This window comes from Myodes glareolus, chromosome 2 (genome assembly GCF_982192425.1).
Source record: "Myodes glareolus chromosome 2, mMyoGla1.1, whole genome shotgun sequence".
Classification (NCBI taxonomy): Eukaryota; Metazoa; Chordata; class Mammalia; order Rodentia; family Cricetidae; genus Myodes; species Myodes glareolus.
The window spans coordinates 73631304-73650780 of NC_142027.1; the positions used below are offsets into that span (position 1 = coordinate 73631304).

A 19477-nucleotide genomic window follows, 5' to 3' on the forward strand; every position below is an offset into this window, starting at 1 on the left:
ATGTATCTGAGTCAGAGTTCACAAGGGATACAAGCATGTGTATTTAAGGCCCTGGAAGGTGTAAGCTAACCTGTGTAACTAATAAGCTGTCACAGATGTAAGCACAATAAGTTCCTCTCAAAGTTAGACAGACAGAGTTTAACTGCTTTATGGAAAGTCAACCAACTCTCACTTTATTTTAGCAATTTCATTTTCGGCTGCCTTCTTGCTCCCCTATTTTGCAAATGCTCTTGGACCCAGTGTTGTTACCCTATCCTGTTTGTTTAGTCATTGAAACTGAAAAGGGATCTGGCAGATACCACATCGTAAAGAACTGTAACCATTTCCAATAGCAAGGGCTGACACCAGTACCAAATTATTAGTTCTTAATGTAATCTCCTGACCATGTTCAAAATCAAATACCAACAGGAACTGGAAAGTAAAAGGTTTAAAGCAGGCTGTATAGAAAATGGTGAGTACTAAGTAGTTCCCACTGTAATCATCTTAGTAGCTATAACCATACTGTTCTCTACACCCTGTATTAACAGAGCAAACCTTTATTACAGCTCCAGGACTACTGAAGACTAAGTAGGTGCTTAGTTTCAGGTCCCCAAACTTCTTTAAAAACCCTGGCAGATGACTAAGTGCTCTAAAGGTTAACTGGTCTTCTGAGCACATTCACAACAGGTTCGCAAATTCCAAATGTAGAGGTCAATGGAATTACCATGGAATTACCAAGTCTCCTCCCATACCTCACGAAACTGTGGGCAACATTTTTAATCTAGCCACAGTGTAACTACCCCATCAGCCCGCTTAATGAATACCAGCAACCTCTTCTCTATTCTCCCAGTTCTTTGTTCATGTCTTCCTTACATGATGCATCAAATATGAAAATGTTTATGTAACTGTCTTTAAATACATCCATTTGTCTCTGAAGTTAGGCTCTGGCACAAGGCTCAAACAATATATGTGGTATTCAGTACAGCTTGCAAAACTAAAATTTTTCTTTTCTTATAACCAAATCCTTTATTCATTAATTTTATTTTATTTTTACTTTCATTGATTCTTTATGGATTTCACAGCATGCATCCGGATTCCAATTATCTCCCCATCTCTTTGCATCTGCCCTCATAACCAAGACCTTTTACTGTGAGATAGGATAAGAAAGCCAGCAGAGTCAGAATGAATTTGCAGCCTAGAAACTAGCTTTGCAATCACCAGCAAAGCAAGAGTAGAGCACAGCGGGTGCTCCTTGACAGTCCTACTACAGAGACCTTTCCATCTTTGTACAATTCAGAAAGCACTGACTGAAGGCAGAAGGGTGAATGCTATGTCTATTAATTACAGCTGTCACGACAGTGTAGTAGCCACGAGGAAAGCCTTCCCTCAGGATGTCCCTGACAGCACACAGTGCCACTACTGTGTCCATGAAAGACTGATACAAAGTTAAGCTTCGGGGCTGCCAAAATTTAAGAGGTATTTCTTGTACACATTCTTTTCTTATTTTTATTCTAATTTTGTCTTTTTTAACTTTATTTTTTGCATGTATCTATATGGTAAGAAAGTATACATATACATGAGTGGTGCAGTGTTAATGCATGTGTGTATGGTTCCCTGAAGTTATTGGGTATTTTCTTGTTCTCTCTCAATTTTATATGTTGAAGCTAGGTCTGTTGTTGAATTCAGAACTAATTATTTCTGGCTATGGTAGCTATCCAGTGTGTTCCAGAGACCAACCACTGTTTCCTGAGTACTCGAATTATGGGTATCTGCTAAGGGTGCCTGACTTTTCTATGGGTTCTAGATTTAAACTCAGGCTCTCATACTCATGTAGTAAGTGAGCCATCTCCCCAGCTCTTACCCTCTTGTTTCTGTATGTGTATTGAGAACTTGTATATCTTGGCACTTAGAAGAAGTGCACAATTAAAAGTTGCATGATAGACCATAAAAGGTAACTTAAAACAATGATTTTTAAGCTTTAATTATGAAAGTATCACTTACAGGTTTAAAATATTCCAAACGGACTTGAAAATTTCCAGTTTTAAACAATATCCTACCCTAGGTATCTCTGATAAAAATGATCTGAATGTTCAAATCTGAAAGCCCTCTCCCTTACAGATGAGAAAGATGAGTCTAGAGATAAAGTACTTCTCATCCCACTGGCAGACAAACACCTAAGTCAATTACAACCAGATCTTCTTGGTTTGCTTAAATAAAACCAAAAATTCAAGAATTTTCAATTTAAAATCAGAGTATCTTATGCAAGGCTGTGGCAAACAACGACTAGTATTTGGTACCTGTATTTGCAACCTGACCTTGGAGAACCCTCCAACACAGCATGCTCTTGAGGGAGAACAGTACAGATATTTCCTTCTTCTGGAGACCTAAGACCAATAGGAATCTCACACAGTACCTGGCTTCAAGATTCATTTAAGGACAAGAGTTCAAACTGGAGAGACAAAGGCTGTGTACGATGCTATGCTTACTGCACTGATTGGCTTTATACACAGGACTCCCAACAGGGTGACCCATTACCTGCATCATGGTGGTGTTGAAGTTCTTCATCCTCTGAGAAGGGAGGAGTCCTGGGCTTACGTCTCCGTTCTCTGTGATCACCTTGCCCAAGGTCCCTCCCACACACAATTTCATTAGAAGGAAGCCCTGTTTTCTGTGAAGACTTGGGTGAAAGTCTGCCATGGTGTCGGGACTGTTTTTCCCAACTCCGAGTTCGAGGGCTTCTCTTAGCCTCCCAGTCATCAGAGTCAGTGCTCAGAAATACCTCACCACTGATCTTCGGAAGTGGAGGTTTCCGGAGCCTCTCTTGACCAGTCTTTCTTTCATGCTGATCACTGGAAGTCTGGGCATCACCCCTCCCTTTGCCTGAGCTAGAAGGCAGAGATCTCTCTGATGAACAGGGTTCCTCCATATCTTCCAAGTTCTCCAGTAGATGCCTTGATTTCCCCTTCTTCTGCTTTACAGTCTTGCCATCATTTTGGAGTCTATAAAACCTTGAGTTTCCAGAACCCATTTCCCTGGCCCTCCTTGACCTTGGCTGGTCTAAGTGGAGGTAGAAGGTATAAAAATAAAATGGATAACTTAATGAGAATATAAATTCATTACACAGGGAATTTGGGACTCAATATTATCATATTTTTAGGTGGATAAAATTGCTGTGAAACTTCATAAATTGAGAAATGAAGATGAATACTGATTGGATTGGTTCATACAGACATAGTCAAAGAGGTAGAAGCAAAACTTAAGTGAAATGATTTGAATCATAAAGAATCTGATCATGATTAGGAAGAGCTTAGCACGTTCATATTTGCTGATAACAAAATGATGGACAACATCATCAAATCCTACTTCATAACGCCAATACCAAAATGATGAACAGTGTGGTAGTTTGAAAGAACCAGGGAGTGGCACTATTAGGAAGTGTGGCCTTGTTGGAGGAAGTGTGTCATTGGAGGTACAGGCTTTGAGGTCTCATATGTTCTAGCCAAATCCAACATCTCAGACCACTCACTTCCTGTTGCTTGCAATTCAAAATGTAGAAATCTCAGCTCCATTTCCAGCACCATGTCTCCCTGCATGCCACCAGGTCCCATCATAATGATAATGGATCACACCTCTAAAACTGTAAGTCATTCCGATGTAATGTTTTCCTTTATAAGAGTTACGACAGTCAGAGTGTGTCTGCATAGCAATAGAAAACCTAAGACAGACAGCAAACATCAAATTCCGCTTTCTGACGCCAGTCTGCAGCTAGAATAGGTGCTAACAGTTAGAGGTCACAAAGTCTTATAAAACAGTGAGGAGATTTCAGTTGTACATTTTTAAGCATTCTTACCGAAGTGATGGTAAGATAAAGTACAATGCTCTTAACTTCTGCTTAGTTCAAAATGACCACAGATCTCTACCCTCTACCTCCAACCCCCGTGTGTTCAAAACAAGCATTCCCAGATACTTCTGGGACAGCCTGGGTAGTTCAGTGTAGAGGGAAGACAGAGTGGAGCAGAATGTTAAGGTAAATGACTTGTTATATTGAGGTAATTCTGTTCCTCATTTTAGTTGAATCCTATCAAGGAAAAAGCTAAAAAGGGAATGACATTTGGAATACATAAACAGGTGTCATTTACCAAATATATTTTAAAAACATCCATACTGTCTTCTAAATACAAATGTAAAGTATAAGCTACAAATGCAAATTCCCCAGTTTAAACGAAAAAAAGCTCTACATACATTGGTGTCTTTGTGGGGCTTTATCAGGCCCAAGCATACCATAAAAACAAGAAAGTAAATTAGTGAGCATTTTGCGAGACCAAAGTAACTGTAACATTTCTAAAGCTTTTTAATACACGTTACAAATAGTAAAAACAAATTTCATTCCATAAAAAAAAATGCTCAGATAACTAAGCTGTTCTTTACTATAACCAGGCATTTGCTGAATACTAAAATAGCTTCCACGAGCAATCAGATTTAAGGCGTCTTGGTCAGGCTGTGTGTTTTGACTCTAATATAAAGAAAGTATGTAAAAATAGAAGGAAAGTATGCTAAACACAATACTGACAAAATAGCCTCCACTCAACAACCTCAGGTTTCTTTTACATTTTTTTCAAGAAAAGGAACTTTCCTTCAAAAGTGGGTCTAGAGTAAAATCTTCTTTCTTTAACAGATACTAATAAAATATTTTTCTCCATAGTTCAGAATAAAATTTGTACTTGATTTAAAAGTGAAGTCTAACAAGTTCTATAATTTAAAAAAAAAACTGCTCTTTTAACTCCTGTTAACGCTGTCTTCACAACAGATAAAGAATTAATTGGCTGCCGGAATTAATGTAAAATGGACAAGTTATGAAATGATGATCACATTCAGAGAGTTGGTTTATCAGTGTGTTTAGGGGGCGCTATGAGTGGAGTCCATTGGGAAGCTCAGAGTAAACACAAAGGAACTTGTTTGGAGATAAATTATGGGACTATGATTTTTTTTCAATTCTTCCTAAACAGTTAACTGACAGTAGTTTTATTTTCTATAGTTTACCTATGGTGGCATCTTTAAATCTGGGGTAGGAGAGAACACAGTGAGGGATTCTGCTTGAACCTACTCCAACCATTCTAGTTGGAGAAAAAGATTTGTATGTTCTTAAGACCAAGTATTTGTCAAATATAATTAATGCTTTCATTGGCAATCTGTGTGATATGTATGGCACACACATATACACATATGTGTCTACATTTTAAGTGTGTCTCCATATTTGTCATCCAATGTCAGATTTTGTTGAAACAAAATACAAATGTATGTCTGTGCATGTGTTATATATACACTATATATTTATACACACACATATATATAAAACTTTAAAGTTTACAAGTCACTCATCAAAATTATATTATTTGTTCTTTTCAAAATCTATGAGAAATATATTTTTATAACTTTATCTTACAGATGAGAAAAATGCCTTAGAGAAGTCAGAGTAATTACCTTTGTCAAACTACAAATTGTCCTAAGGGACTAGAGTGATAGTCTTCAAAGGTTATTCATGTATTTAGAAATAATCGCAAATATGAACATGATACCAGGCAAGTGGCTTTGAAGAGAAAGAGGGTTCACAAAGGAATAATTTATGCTATTTTTTCTATGAACATTCACAAATATTTTGGATAATTTAAAATTTAAAATCTATAGATAATCATTTTTAAGACTTATTAAAGCTTATATGTATAGCAAAAGATGAAAGGACAAGCATTGATATACTGTGATTATTATATAAGAAAGGCAAAAATCAGATTCTATTAAAAGATAAAGCAGAAACCAAGAATTGATCATGTGTGTTGGGAAAGAATCCTTACATAGGCATGATGCTGCTTTGTAAAGACAAGCTGAATAGCACAGTCCTTATGGAACCCAACTAGGTCTACTCATTATGGAATACAACTAAGTGTATAAATGAAAACTGCATAGTCAAAAACACACATCATCACCAAAGAAAAAGAAATACCAGTGTCCACACAAGATTGGAGGAGCCAACATTTTCTATTCCTTAATATTCTCTTAGCACCTTGAAATAAGCCTTTATTCTACTCCACTCTCTACAAGTTTAGAAAGATAACTAAAATAAATATAATTCTAGGTATTCTTAAAGAAAAATCACAAAAAGTTTAAATTGTCTCCTACACTAAAGGTGCACCAGGATACTGGTACTGTAATCCAAACACACACAGGCTTGAGTACTAGCTCAAGTTAGTTCAGGTTTTAATGCAAGTACCGAAAATGGACATTTTAGTTAACTCTTCTGCTATGCTAATTTCTTTTAGACTTAAAATTTTAAAATAGAGGGGATGAAGAGGTAGCTCAAGTGGTAGTGAGCACTGGCTGCTTCCCCAGAGGACCGAGGTTTGATTCCCAGAAGCCACATGGTGGCTCACAACCATCTCTAACTCCAGTTCCAGATGATCTGGGGCCCTCTTCTGGCCTCCATGGGAATATGCAGTGCATAGACATATGTGAACGTCAAACATAAAATAAAATTAAAAAATTGAAGTTACTTTTATTATACTGAGCATGCTTCAAGAGCAAATTTAAAACAAATAAACAAAACCCACTACCACACAAATTCTGCATTTCTAAGATTCTGACACTAAAGAATAGTAAGTAGGAACCAGAAAGTTAATACTAAATAAAACAATGGTAACAACCTTCTTTCTTTGTGTAAGATGCAATATGCAATTTCAGTAGAAAAATGAGCATAATAAAGAGAGCTCTTTGAAGAGTTGAATTTATGTAAGAAGACATCAAGCTACTTCCCAAACAGGCCAGAGAGTTGACTGCTAACCAATTACATTCATGTTAGTTAAAAAAAAAAAAAAGAAAGAAAGAAAAAAAAAAGTGACTGAGCAACACTATTCTCAAACTACAATAATCCTACCAACTATACACAGATTGAGTCATCTCATTTAGGGCAAAGACATACTTCTACATGATAAAAATTTTTTAAAGCAGCTGATCTCGGGTTTCAAGGCCCTATAGTCAATGTTTACTGTCTAGGCTGTCTTTAATTTTGTTCATTGGTATCCCTGGAAGTACAGTCTTGAAACTGAACCTCAATAATCAGAAAGACAAGAAGCTAGAAGAAATTTTTTTCATCTGGCAGATCTTTAAAAGAGTTGAACTATGTTCTGTGTTCGCAAATATTCTGTTCCCAACACACTTTGAGATTATCCCCACCACACCATTAGCACCAAGATGAAAAGCAGCAGTAAACAGATGGAACTCTTTCCCTCCCAAATCCTACATGCTAATCAAACGGCAGGGAAATCATCATTAAGCTGACAGTAAATCTCACAGCTTGGGTGGTACTGCAGGCAATCAGAGGGAAAAGCAGGGTGAAGAAGGCTCGTTTACCCACTGACTGATGCATGATGCACCTTCCTATTCAAACAGCTCTGCTCAGACTTTTTGAGGAAAGTCAATGCAGAACTGTACCCGCCGTTTGCCATATTACATTACTTTGTAATTAACACAACACTACAATAGCTTCAGCACCAAGAGTGCATTAGTGTTACAAAGCCATATTCAAGTTCCAAGTAAAAACATGGCCATTAAATAAATAAGAAATACAGCTATCTATTAAAATAAAATAGGATATAAATTCAAAACTCAAATAGAACACTGCCACGAATCTACATGCACCCAAGGTCTGGGATAAGATCACGTCTGTCCCGCAGTCCTTAGCTGACATTGTGGACCAACAGAAACAGGAGATTTGTAGCTGGGGTAAGGACTGGTAGTCATGACACAGGCACTGGCTGTTACCTCCATCTTCATGATAGTAGTTGTCCCCAAAAGCACGGCCCCCAGAAGGCTCTGGAATGTGCTTCTTCCTCTTTTTCTCTTCTTGTAGCTCCTTCTCTTGCAAAAGACGTGCTATGTCCTATAAAGCAAAAGGGAAGCGAGAATACTGTCACCAGAGAGCAAACAAGGCTGACGCAGGCAAACTGGAGTTCCTCCTGTCAGCTGTCTCTGCTGTCTAAGGCTCCACAGCCTTCCAAGCAAACATCAAACGTCATTCAAATGCCAATGTGACTGCTCAGCAAGAGGGATGCATAATCTAGAAAAGCCTGATAGGCTTTATTTCTTCCCCAACTGAAACATAAAGCTAGCTACAAAGCGAGTCAAAGTAATTTTGTCTAAAGCTGATTCTGATTACAGCATAATTTTTAAAATAAGTCTTGTGAAGTCTTTTATCCAAATAGATGATTTGGATTGGCAAGGAAATAGTAAAAAATTATAAAACTAATCATGTGATTCTGATCTGTCTTTTCACAAGAATACTGCTGTGTTAAGAGAAAAGGAGAAGATAAGCACCCCCAGACCACATTCTGAGCAGGTGCTATGGGTTCTAATTCTTTCCCCAAATATGACCGCCCTGCAGAGGCGCATACAAACAACCTCAGTACCATGAAGATGACACAAGGTGCATGCAGACAACCTTTGTAACGTGAGGATGACACCTCAGACACACTGAGTATCTATAGAGACACCAAAGAAGGAACACTACTAATGTGTCAAGGAATTCTGCGGCTCTGAACTGTTAGGCTTTAAACCAGGCACAACATTTCAACAGGCACTATGCAAAATTACTCAGGTAACATTATTTCCCTTCTCAGATCTTTGATGGGATTAAAGATTATATAAACGTAGTTACTTTCTTTTCATGACGTGGCCAAGTTATTTCTTATACAAGACTTAAGCTAGTTAGAATAGGATATTTGTATTTATTGTATATAATTGTGTAGGTTTGTACTTACTGTATATAATTTCGTAGTAGGCTTAGAACTCTCTTACTTAAACAAAGGAGGGAGGTGTTGTGGGAGTAACTTCCGCTGCCTCAACCAATAGTCGCTAAAATACGAGCCCACAGTGCAGCGGGGAGCGACTTCCGCTCCGTCAGCCAATAGCTGCTAAAATACCAGCCCACTGGGGCGTGGTATATTTCTCTTTTAAAAAGAGAAACAGATCCGGATGTTTCTCCAGGTGCTTGCTCCTGGCTCCTGCTCCCGGCTCCTACGACTTGGCTCCCTTCCTGACGGTTTATGGTGTATGTAAGTTTTACCCCCCAAAATAAATAACCCCTTAAAACATAACTGGTGTGGGATTGATTCGCCGATATTCCTGGCCATGATCAAAGTGCTTTCCTCTGAAACCAAAGGCGGCTGGTATTAGTCACTGAGCTGGACACAGTCAGTCAACTGGTCACCTTGTATGTGAAGTCTTATGGATCCTTAGCTCCCTTCGTACAAACACATCCTCCAGAAAGGAGCATACTGTCTCACCAGATCCTCCAAGGAAATAGAAAGCATTCAGTTCAAAACATACACTGTAGTTAACTCTTTAAAGTGCACACTGAAAGCTGAGGGTCCAGCTCAGTGTAAACGTACCTCAAGCATACCCAAGGGTCTGAGCTCAATCTCTAGTATTACTCTCCCAAATACATTAAACAAAATGTATCTTAAAATTTTTAAAACTAGACAGAAGAAACTGTTTAGGTTAAGAAGTAACCTAGGATTTTTCAATTTTGTTTTATGACAGTGTTTTATTAAATTAAAAAATATGCAGCTTGCAGAATTCATGTTTTATGAAATAAAATGGGCAAGCATATCTTCAAGAAATCTTAACCCTTTCTGAACTCAGGCCTAATCAGCTTTAATTTATCAGGTAGTTGGGCAAGTCTGCAGAAATGACCCATTTACAGAAGACCGTATGGTTAGAATGTGAGTCTGCCAACATTATATTTCATTTCTCCCTTTTCTAGTGTCAATCATATAAAGGACAGTGTTCAAGATCTCTAGAATGCTGGAAGAAAGCAATGAAAACATGCATTTGCAAATTTCCTTGAAGAAGCCAAATATCATGTTCCGGACAGGAAAGAATCTGAATACCAGCCAGGATACTTAGCAACATCTATCAAGTGGCAAAGGCTCATGAAACACCGCCGGGAATGGTGGTTCAGTGCTCTAGGACAGACGTTAGAGCAGCCCCAGGACCACTCTATTAATCACAGGAAATTCTACACAGGGTGTGTTAGGATTAGTTCTCCAGGAATGCTCTCACCTCTGTCCTCTAGTCATCGTGAGTTTTAAAAGAAAGACACTTTTAACTTAAAAATGAAAAGAGATCTAAAAATATGAGGTGTAAATGGGGAAAGTGGGGACAACAAAACCACCCAAGTAGATTGCTAGTCTACTTCATTAGTTAGCATTTTACACATGAATACCTAACTTAGGGGACATCTCAAAGCTGGTATAATGAAGGGTTGTGCTGTAAAGCCAGGAAAACTGGAAAAGGCTATAGGTACAAAAGTAGCAATATCACTGGGATAAGGAAAGCAGGGTTTTCTCAACTAGAAGCCCCCTTCCCTTAGCCTTACTGCTACAAATGTATAAAAGCAGGTTAGAGTTCAAATCACAGAAAAGTGTACTAACAAAAATATATGTTATTTGAGCTGCTCTTAAAATAACAAACTTATATAAATATACTTTTATAAAATCTTGAAACCCTGAGGGTACTATGGATAAGCAGACATAACACTGAGTTCATTTTGATTATAAATTAGTTACTAAGTTTATCTCTGAGTAGTTCATAGTACAGATGGCTTCAAACTGTTAGACCAGAACCACAATCTTGCATGACAGGGCTAACCACGCTAATATTTACATAAGAAAAACCAACCTTTCCTAAAATAGTAGCACATCACATGTGTCTAGACCAAGTTTTAAATGTACAAAATATGATATGCCTCTACACACACACATATACACACACACACAGAGAAACATACATTTCATACATATATACTGACTTAGAAGAATTGTCAAGTTAAGTCAACTAAATATAGCTTCTCTTAATTCATTTTAAAAACACCAACAAATGCCTCTACTGTGACAAAAATGGAACCAACCCACATGTCTGGATTTCAAACCCTACCAGTGCCCTGCAAGGCTCTCCACTAGACACGTAGGGAAAACTCAACTAGTGTATTTAGGGGAAATGGAGACCAGAAGAGGTTCACAATGCTAACCAGCTACCTCTGTGCTCCTCCTTTTTTCTCCCAGCACAGTGGTTTCTTCGCTTGTATCTGCTGGGCTAACACATACAACAGTAATTACAATGAACACGATAATAAATAAAAACTGAAAACATCTATGGTTAATCATAAAGACTTAATTGCTGAAATTCCGGGTGCATTTCTCAGTTCACTTTTGACTCAGTTAGGGAAAGAAAACAGATAGGTCAAAATATAGTGGAGGGCAAGCAAATAGAAGGCCTGAAAGGAAGACCCTTAAATCACACCCCAATGGAACATATTTTGCTTACTTAATTTTTTCCTAATTTTGCATATATATACTCTGGGAAAAAATTCATACTGTTATAAGGGAATGGAAGTGGAAAAACCAACCAGTCAAAAGCAAAAGGAAAAGAAATTCTCCACTTAAGTAGCAGAGGCCCCTTACACACCACCTCTCTAAAACCCTACCGCAGCCTTTCAGTGCAAAGGTGTATCAGCTGACAGGACTGCCACTTGGGAACCGAAGACTGCATACTTAATTGAACAGGTGGAAATCAAACAGTTAAAAGCTGAAAAGCTGAAATTTAGGCCTGAGCTTTCCAACTCTAAAACACAGGTTTCATATTGTGCCACAGTACATATAAGTCAGAACTAAACAGTACAAACAAAATTTTCTAGCATCTTACTATAATATGGAATGAAGTCACTATTTAAGACTTAACTTTCTTCATCTCCAAACTGGAATTAATAACTACCTAGCTTACTTGAACTCACATACTTAAAATCAAGTGTTTGGTTTCTCTTTCTAGCCCATGGCTTTCTGGATTGAGGTAGGGTTGGAGAATATAAGTAGCATTTATAAGAGGTCACTCTCTCTGTTAATTTACAAAAAGAAGCTTCCTGTCTATAAAATACAATTACTTATTTCAGCCTGGCTTCATCCCAAAGGAAAGCACTTACTGTAAAGAGGCATGACATCCTGCAGTAAGAAAAGGGTTCCTGTGATACTAACAGACTGGGTCAGAAGTCAACACGACTTCTTCGTGTAGTGATAATTATCAGATAATCACAATTTATTTTTTAACAAACAGCTAAATATACTCAGATATTTCACAATCACTGGTTACTGAATGAATCTTTAGGTGCAAAGGTGGCTCTTTGTCTGTAGGCTAATTTGCTAATGACCCTGCTATATCTAAAAGTGACACATGTGTAAATTAGCTCAGAAGAGTCTCAATTTATGTGACTATTATTAGTACCACCCCCTGTAGCTATAAAAGATGTTTCTGGAAATTTAACAAATCAGACTGTAAGGCTGCCATTAAAATTGACCGATTGTTTTCTATAATGATATAAGAGAGTATAAGGACCACCAACAGCCTAGAATGTATGAAAGAAGGTAGACACAGAATTAGTGTACATAAAATTCTCAGTCTTAGAGCATTCTCAGTATAGATTCTTACAAATAAATAGCACAACAGCAAACATCTACAAATTCATCTTCTAACAATCGAAGCATTATAACTTGTTCATTTCAGCTTTAAAAATGAACTTAACAAGAATGGAAGAATCAAATGCTCTGGGTCAGCATAAACAGAGAGAGAGAATAACGCCAGCTCCTGGGACCCCACAAGAACTGACGCCTCACTCCAGAGGGAGCTGCTCTCTAGGCCTGCTCCCAAACGCTGCAACTCACATGCAGAGAGTTTTAGCAAGCTGAAGAATGCTCACTTTCACTCAGCCAGAGCCTCAGAATGTGGTCTTATTTGAGGCCTTTGTGGATATAATAATTTAAGGTCATATAGGCATGACAGGTCCTCGAACCAATCATGAGCTTCTTGCCTATGATAACGAAGATGGGCAGCTGGGGCACAGTTTCCCAGAGAAGGTCATCTTAGACTTCCTGTTTCTGAGAATAAGTTCCTATCCTGTTAAGTCATCATGATGGAGACAGCAGTGCTAGAAAACTAACTCAGATTTCATGTCAAGACTTCCCCAGGATACAAGCCATCAAGAAACAGTGGTACACAAAAAACAACACCTAAGCCCTACTGCATTCCAGATGAGGAGTCCTGCTGTCATCCAGAAAGGATGCAGGAGCTCACCAAAGTCGTACCTCATCCTTCTTCTCCTGAATTCGTCGTCTCTCGGCCTCTATAGTCAGTTTCTCCTGAATTTCTTGAGCAATTTCACAGTCATGTTGTTCACTGTAAAACAAAGGTAATGGTGATATAAACAAAGGACACAAGGGAACACTTTTGTTACACAGAACAGTTCATTGAATACTGTTATAAGCTGTTACAATTCAATTTACATGACAGTAACAGAAAAGACCACTGCCCAACTGAACCAAGTAAAAAGTTGGATCATAAAGTGACTGTGTGGAAAATCTGGCATTCCTTCAGGTATAATGAAAGCTGCATTGCTTTACCCAAGTGAGGCCACTTTACAGGAAGATAGAGGGTCTTCCAAAATTCTGCAGAAGCTCTATATAGTCCAGGAGATCAATACCCACCAATATGCAAATATATAGCACACAGAAAAAGAATGTAAACAAGATCATAAAAACATCAATAATTTTATAATCACAGGTAGTGTATGATTTTAATTGTTGTATAAATATGATCTATATTATTTTTAAATTTAGAAAGGAACACTAAAAGATTTGTTAAAATTTAAAAGGACAAAAGAGCTCGTGTTTTTCCACTGTGGTTCTCAGTGGAGGCTTCTTTAGGAAACGTCAGTTTTCTCAATGCTTTAGACATGAGAGACATTGCAGTTATCATGGCTTTTGTCTTTTATACGTTCAGAAGGGGTGAAACCAGGGCAATCATTTCGGTAAGCAAACTCTCCTAGTATCTTTAAGAAGCCTGGTTCTCTGAGAAGTAATTAACTATAAAGTACAATCCTAGGTACTGTTCTGATTTCAGGTTTTAGGAAAAACGAGAGTTAAAATTCTAGACTGTGATAATTCTGGGGAGTTATCTTTTGTATAAAGTAACCATCTAGGAAAGATGAACGAAATTATGTTTAGAAATGACTACTTCAAAACAAGCTAGAAAAATTCAACTTATAATTTGCAGTTCACCTGCTAAATAAATATATCTCCTCCTATTTTCCCTCCAACAATTGAACTTCAAGTATTCTTTGAGTCTCAGATGTGGCTGTATATTCCATTGAGAATCAGCAAGATACATTACAAAGTATTGTCAGGGGAACTCTAACTTCTCTGGAGTGACTGAAATCAAAATATTCTAACAAACCCATGGAGATAAAAATAATTTTCATTTATATCATAAAATGTTGAATATTCTTGGAAATTGGTAGATGTATCTAAAAGTAGAAGTGTGACCATACATACTAGTGTGAATACACAACGGATTCTGTTTTAAGACACGGTAGCAAAGAAACAATCCCTAAATGAAAAGTCTGCAGACCTGATTTTGGTTAGTCATGAGCTATGACTTCTCATGCCACTGAATAAGTTTAAAAAAATGGTTTAGACTTTATGTTCCAGGTTGAGTAAGTTAGGATCTTACCCATTATCACACAGAAATCAACTTTAAAAAGGTGATAGAGAACAGGAAGAACTAGAAGCACAGTGTGGAAAGCAGGTCGAAATTCCAAAGGTCACGAGCGACACGGAAGTTACAGAACTCAAGCTTAGCGTCACAATGTCAAAGCCTGCTTCTACGTAGGGTCAGTTCCAGCACAGTCGGCTAAAGGGACAGAACCATGAGGAAGGGGGACTGTGAGCACAGAGCAGTCAATGCTGGTCACCCTGGCTCGAAGTGGCTAAAGCTCCCAATCTGAGTGAAAAGTACCATTAATGGAAATTTCTGCTGTGCCAGCTACCAGACTGCCAGGGAGAAAAGGCTGAAAGCTGCTACTTCTAGCTTCCTAGGAGCCCACAACATTTTCTCACATTTAGCAATTATAACCTATCATACTACACCTCAGTGCTTTCTAGAACATTGTGCTTCTTAAAAAGTAAGGAAACCAAAGAAGGATGGTGCAACAAACACAGCTAAGAAAACTAAAGGAACCCATTATGGCACATAAAGAATTGGTGTCTACTATTCCAATGCTTCCCCCAAACAAACTTAGTCAGAAGATAAGAGATTATTTTCTTCATGGTATAGGTACAAAGACTAAATTGAAAGAGACAAACCAATCAGCTCAAAGTCAAAGAGTTAAAAGTGTGCCTACCATGACTAACATTTCCCAATTGCATATTTCAGTAACAAAGAGAATTACTGGACAGCCACCACATAATTTGTAATCCCAGACAAAAAAAGACACGGAGAGCCAGAAGGGGCCCTCCCTGCCCTGGCTGCTGTCCCATAGGCATGCTTCTATCAGTGATATTCCCCAGATCTCACAGGTCTTTGTATCGCTTCTGAAGCTGGGCTTGGGCTTTTAGATCTTCCTCTTGGAGCTGCTTAGCCACCTGCAGATCATGCTGGACCAGACGGTTCCGCTGAATGTTTGATGCCAAATGATGCTCAACTGAACAGGACAATAGAAGGGGAGTTACAATGTTTGACAGGTCAATCAAAAGCTTATAATTAATTTAAGTAGAGACTCGCCATTATAAAAGTCATATACCCACCACTCCACTTTATGCTTTTAACAAAAGATAAAAATGCTTCAGGAGTTACTCTACTGAGTAAAAAGGAGACCAACAGGAATAAGTCAATTGCTTTTCTGATCACGTGACATAACTGCAGCAGTGCCAGGACGTCTATATAGGCACCCTAAGCTGGCCACCGTTCTTTCTACTGAACTCTGTTGCCATTCCAAGAACTCACAAATCATGAACTCATAAAATACTATCTAAATGGGTTTTACTTTCTACTAAAACACTAAGTATTCAGAAAAATCCACCATGTGGGGTTGGGACTATACCTTTGTTAGCAGAGTGCATGCCCAGCATGCAGGGAGCCCCAAGTCCCATCCTCAGCAGGGTATCAACAGGGTGTGGTGTCACATGCTTGCAATGCCAGCACTTGGGACACAGAGGCAGTAGGATCAGATTTCCAAGATCATCCTAAACTACAATGGCGGGGGGGGGGGGGGGAGGGGGGGGATGGGACACGGGACTCAGATCAGCCTGGGCTACAGGAGACCCTATCTCAACCTATCTCAAACTACAAAAAATACATGCAGTGTAACTTAACACAGACACTACTACTGCCTATGGAAAATGTCCCATTTTCTATTCCAAGGCCAAGCTTCTGACACACTACAGATACATTTACAACCACTGTCTCCCTCCTATGGAAGGGAAGGGAAAAGTCAGTCCTTTTCCTCCAGAAAGTGAGCACTATTCTTATCCCTGACTCATTTGAAAATATACAGAATTCATTATTTACCCTTGTCACTTGCCAGGACCTTTCCTTCAGAATAGATATGAGGTATACTTAGTGACTTTCTCGTTACTTAACAGGAAGAAAAAGCCTCATCGACCACTAAAGAGAAAGCTGCAGGAGCACGAATTAGAGCTGCTACTCACTCTCTTGTTCCTGCAGGCTATGAGCCAGGGTGTGGTCTTCTAGGACAGCAAAATCTCGACACACTGTAGAGGAGGAAGAGCAGAATGGAGAAATTATTAGTATTACTATACATCTGCATAAATATAAAAGAATTTTGTCTACTTTAAAACAATTTAAATATTTTGCAATTTATTAGCTTAATTTATAAAATAAATTACAATGCATAATTCATCATTCACCAAAATTCCTAGTGATGGGGCTGAAGAAACAGCTCAGTGGTTAAGAACAATTATTGTTTTTACAAAGGACCTTGGTTTAGATCCCAGCAACCCACATGTCAGCTTATAACAGTGAGTCCAGCACATTCTTCTGGTCTCCACAGACACCAGACACCCATGTGTTGAACATATATAAAAGCAGAAAAACACTCATACACATAAAACAAAACAAAAAAATAAGTCATAAAATAAAAAACCCTAGAGCCTACTAAATGTCAATCAAGTGTGCCACAAATCAATGGTTAGCTCTTCCTTCCTAGCCTCAGATCCCAGAGGTCTACAAACTCCCATCTGCCTCTCTATGGTGCAGTTAAAATAACTAGAGTCAACAATGCTTTGCACATTGTTGCACAGGAAATCTGGTTTCTAGCAGGGTTTGAAGAGTCACAGATTCTTGCTGCACCTTGACCTATAGTTCTTCTAGAGAGCTGAGCTTATTTCAGAGATCTCACCTTATTTCCTCAGGTAGGAGAGCACTCCTCTGAGGTTAGTCACCTTCCTTAATGGCTGGACACGTAAGCTAGAATGGAATTCCTAGTTTTGTGTATACCAAGAGATATTCCCCAATTATCTGCAATCCAAAGACAACGGGAATCCTTGAGACCATGGATCCTCCCCTAATTTAGTAGCCATGGATCATTTGAAAAGATGTAGGGGGAATCCTGGAGATGTCAAGACTATTTTAAAATAGTTATACAGCACAGGAATCATTTCTGCCCAATAAACATGTTCAACTGAATATAATTTGCTTTTCAAATGTAACTGTTAAACTAGTAATTCCAATTGAAATGTGTTCTTCTCATCAGATGTATATTCAGAAAATTCTAAACACTTGAGGCCCAGCTTGACTCACTATTCAACACATGCAGTGAAAGTGCTGTCAAATTATACTAGTTGACATCTTGGGCAGATAGATGGTCTGCATAAGGACTAAACAATGGTAGCAAGGCTGGAATTAAAAGTCAATATTTAACAGTAAAAGCTCAATTTTCCCTAACAAGTTGACAGCCCTTTTTAATTCCAATAAACTGGAAGAAATGATTGTCAAAAAAAATTCTATTGCCAAAAAAAAAGTCTAGAGACTTCCAACATGAAGTCTCTAAAACATTTCAACTAATTAATACAGAATTTTTCTTGGCTAATCCATACGTGTTTTCATCTTAGAGGAAACAAGAGTTCACAATGTATTGCCAATGATGAATATCACCAAATGCATGGCCTTATTAACTGATCTTATTATAGTACTAATGGAAACACTTATGTACAAAGAATAGGTCAAGTTTTTATATTACTCTTATGAGCACTATTTTCAGAAAAGCATTTGGAAAAGAAGACTACATGTAGGAAGAATGGCAGTTTGTAATCCCAGCATTCAGGGGCTAATGAGGAAAGATTGAAAGTTCAGGCCAGCATGAGGTACACAGCAAGATTCCATATAAAAGCATTAATAATAATTAACAGAAAACAAAGTCTATAATACATAGTACAGGGGACTATACTTTGGAGAAACTATTTTTCAGGATTACAGATACAAACATAAATACATATATGTATCTACATTATATGTGCCAGCTTCTTGGTTTCTGTACTTCTTAAACTTTTTGTAATGTATTCTAAATTTAGAGTTTTCTAACAACTTCCAAGTATATAATTTCATTTAGAAAGAAATATTATTAGTCTGATGTACAATTCTTTTGTGCCAACCTCATTGCCATTCAAGGCCCTCCTGAGTTCACTGCATCACTGCTCTCAAGCAAGCAGAAGCAGTTAGAAATATGGACATCTTTGTAAACCAGAATGGCACTGGAGTAAATACTTCACAGCCAAGTTCAGAAGACAGATGAAACTTCTGACCCTTCTCTGTCCTGCTCCATGGGAAGTGAGCGACACTGACAGTCCAGCCATCTTAGAGCACACATGCAAAGCACTGGTAAGGGAACTTAAATGTCCCTACTTTTCACACCGCTACATTCAGTTTCACTCGCCAGGCATTTTCATCAACTGCAGTCTTGCGGGCAGGGACTGTGTGGGGGCTATCTCCACACCTTCTCTACACAGCGTATGCATCCAGAAAAACTACGGGATGCTGATTAAATGCAAAATGCTGACGATTCTGAGAAAGAGTGCTAACTAGTAGCACTCCAAGTGAAGCAGCTAATGAAATCAGTATAAGAAGAAGCAGACTATTCCAAACAGAAGAGGAAGAGCCTTCAGCCTTCACACAGGCAGAGGGTGACAGGACAACTGAAATATATGGGAAATGAGAAAGGCAATCCTGCAAAAAGCAGCCACAGTGAACACATCAAGCACATAGTTCCCTGGGAGGAGCAAGTGGGAAAAAAAAGCCTCATCCAAGGGAGACCTGGTGAAGAGACCAGACTCAGACTCAGAACAAGTCCATAGCACGTACACACTCAAATCCTACTGAAGTAAGTGATGGATCAGCAGTGGAGAAGAACTACTCTGTCACACGGTGTGACTTCAAGGTCCATGAGTAGGCACCATCTTGAGATGTGGGGGCCTGAAAACAGAACACACCCAGAAGTCAGGTGTCTAAATAGAACCTGTCACCACCCCGGAGTGTAATACTGCCCAAAGAAGGCAGTGACAAATTGAAAAGAGCAAACTACAGTAGAAGTGGCAACAGAACCCCAGAAAAT

The 19477-nt window shown here is 38.5% G+C and overlaps 1 protein-coding gene across 3 annotated transcripts in view; it reads right to left on the reverse strand.

Annotated features, from left to right (window-relative positions):
- Ccdc50 (coiled-coil domain containing 50) overlaps nt 1-19477 on the reverse strand; it is a 65943-nt gene that overhangs the window by 22450 nt on the left and 24016 nt on the right. For all 3 annotated transcript variants that reach the window (XM_085685380.2, XM_048453923.3, XM_048453922.3), the window contains 5 exons: nt 16560-16622; nt 15427-15553; nt 13161-13251; nt 7792-7909; nt 2515-3036 (listed from right to left, as the gene is read on the reverse strand). In XM_085685380.2, coding sequence (XP_085541506.1) covers nt 2515-3036; nt 7792-7909; nt 13161-13251; nt 15427-15553; nt 16560-16622 — 921 coding nt within the window. The remainder of the gene's footprint in view (nt 1-2514; nt 3037-7791; nt 7910-13160; nt 13252-15426; nt 15554-16559; nt 16623-19477) is intronic.